Raw genomic sequence first — 2114 nt, forward strand, 5'->3', positions numbered from 1 at the left:
TTTGGAGAAAGGAAGGAAATGAGCTGTGCTGGTTTGGTTATAAGCCACTGGCTTGTCTCCATCGAGAGGGCCCTGGGTGAGTGGGGCATTGTGAAGCCCTTTTCGGGTCTGCATTGCTCCCTGGCCTCAGTGGCAGTAACCAGTTGGGCTCCCCTAGTAAAGTATGTACACAGTTCTTACTGACGGTGAATGGGTTCCTGAGGCATCCTTCTGACATCCAAGCACGGAGTGACTAGATCTTGCGAACCGGAACACTTTCGAAGAGTCTGTTCGCATCCCACAGCACGCCGTGGAGGAATTATCAGTAATTATGCTGAGACTGTCACGAGTATGATTCTCCCCATCCAAGTAGGAAAATATGAACCCCCCAAACTCCCCTCTTTCATAAAGCAGAGATTGATGCTTTTTTTAGGGCCATTGGCCCTTTGAGAATCCAATGGTAGCTACAGATCCTCTTCCCAGACACAAATGCAGTGTCTCCCGTTTTCCCACGCAGTCTCACGGCTTCACTTTCCCACTGAGGCCCATTCAGGAATCTCTGGCTGTGAGTCCTGGCTGTAAGAACATGAGTGCTTGGTCAGAGGGAAAGTGACAACCATGATTCCAAAACTGAAGCGTCATGGGTTGTTCCTTAGTATACCAGGGGTTGAAGGAAGGAAGGAAATACGTAACCATAAGTAATGTTAACTTTTTAACATTTTTTTTGTTTTTCCATATGGAAGAGTACAGTAGTTATACAGTTTTAACAGGTTTTTTTGAGGTGTAATTATACAGTAAGTTGCAGATATTTAAAGTGTACAGTTTGATAAGCTTCGATCTACATACACACTCACAAAACCTGCATGTTCATTTTTATTTTCAAAGATTGGGGAACAAGTAGGTTGTATGCAATCCTGAACTGTTGTCTTTTGTCTTGTCTGTTTTAGGCCAGAACACAAAGCGTGAATCTGGAAGAAAAGTTCAGTCGGGAAACATCAATGCCGCCAAGGTAGCGTGTCTTGTGTAAAATGCAGTCGTTTTCCTCCGGCCTCCCCTGTGCTTCTGCGTCTGTTGCAGCTTGGCCGAGGGAGAGTCGGCCTCTCTTCTTTCAGGTGGCTCTGAGGAGTAGGGAGCCCTCCCTCCGTGAGTTAGGCCAGGTAGCCCTCTCAGCATTGGCTTGTGCATAATTCCATGGCTGTATATTGTTTTATAATGTCTATTTGTGTTTGTCTGCTAGACGGGGTTGCTTGGGGGAGGACGTATTTATTATTAATTCCCTTTTGCATTCTTAGTCCCCACCGTAGGTCTCAGATAGGTATTCAGTATCTTTTGAATGAAATAGCCCTAGATCTGATTTAGCATGGTGCGGCGGCCGCTATCATGGAAAGAAATACTAGGACATTTCCGAACTGCTGGGAAATTAAAGCTCCAAAAGGCATTTCCCCTTTTTCCTTGAGAAAAATCATTTCTTTCTATGTCCACCCTGAAAGCATTCCCAGAGGGAGAAAACAGCAGAATCCAGCCATGTGGCGTACAGCATCTAAAGTGCTTGCCAACCCTACTTTGGAGGTGGTGTTGCTGAAACACTGGCTCTGTGGGTTACTCGTGTCCCTTTGCCTGACACACGCTCACACCGTCCCCTGGTCTGTGCTTACGTGTTTTACATTTCTTCCCATAGACTATTGCAGATATCATCCGAACGTGTTTGGGGCCCAAGTCCATGATGAAGGTAGGCTGATCTCTTATTGAAACTTTTCGACCACAGATTCTTTTTCTTTTATCTGGAACACTTAAATACAACTTTTGCTTTTGTCCTAGATGCTTTTGGACCCAATGGGAGGCATCGTGATGACCAATGACGGCAATGCCATTCTTCGAGAGGTATGACTTCATTGCACTCTGACAGTCCCCTGAGGGACCCATGACGATACCCGTAGATGCTGACTTGTTTCTTAGGATTGCTGGAACAAAATACCACAAGCCGGGTAGCTTTAAGCAACAGAAATGCATTCTCTCATAGACTGGAGGCTAGAGATCTGACATCAGGTGTCAGCAGAGCCACGCTCCTTCTGAAGGCTCTCAGGAAGAATCCTTTGCCTCTTCTAGCTTCTGACAGTTGGCCATATCTTTGACAT

The 2114-nt window shown here is 45.8% G+C and overlaps 1 protein-coding gene across 1 annotated transcript; it reads left to right on the forward strand.

Moving 5' to 3' along the window:
* The first annotated feature begins 18 nt into the window (after window positions 1-18).
* LOC111743865 (T-complex protein 1 subunit gamma-like) lies at window positions 19-1935 on the forward strand. Its single transcript, XM_023534292.1, has 5 exons — window positions 19-76; window positions 203-328; window positions 927-988; window positions 1658-1708; window positions 1798-1935. The coding sequence occupies exons 1-5, from the start codon at window positions 19-21 to the stop codon at window positions 1864-1866; spliced, it is 366 nt and encodes a 121-aa protein (XP_023390060.1). The 3' UTR covers window positions 1867-1935.
* Window positions 1936-2114: the final 179 nt, after the last annotated feature.

Source organism: Pteropus vampyrus, unplaced genomic scaffold (assembly GCF_000151845.1).
Source record: "Pteropus vampyrus isolate Shadow unplaced genomic scaffold, Pvam_2.0 Scaffold124, whole genome shotgun sequence".
NCBI classification, from domain to species: Eukaryota; Metazoa; Chordata; class Mammalia; order Chiroptera; family Pteropodidae; genus Pteropus; species Pteropus vampyrus.

Coding starts and splice junctions, on each gene's coding strand:
- LOC111743865 (XM_023534292.1), top strand. CDS start 19: ATGAGCTGTGCTGGTTTGGTTATAAGCCACTGGCTTGTCTCCATCGAG. Junction 77..202: donor CTCCATCGAGAGGGCCCTGG/GTGAGTGGGGCA, acceptor TGGGTTCCTGAG/GCATCCTTCTGACATCCAAG. Junction 1,709..1,797: donor GGCCCAAGTCCATGATGAAG/GTAGGCTGATCT, acceptor CTTTTGTCCTAG/ATGCTTTTGGACCCAATGGG.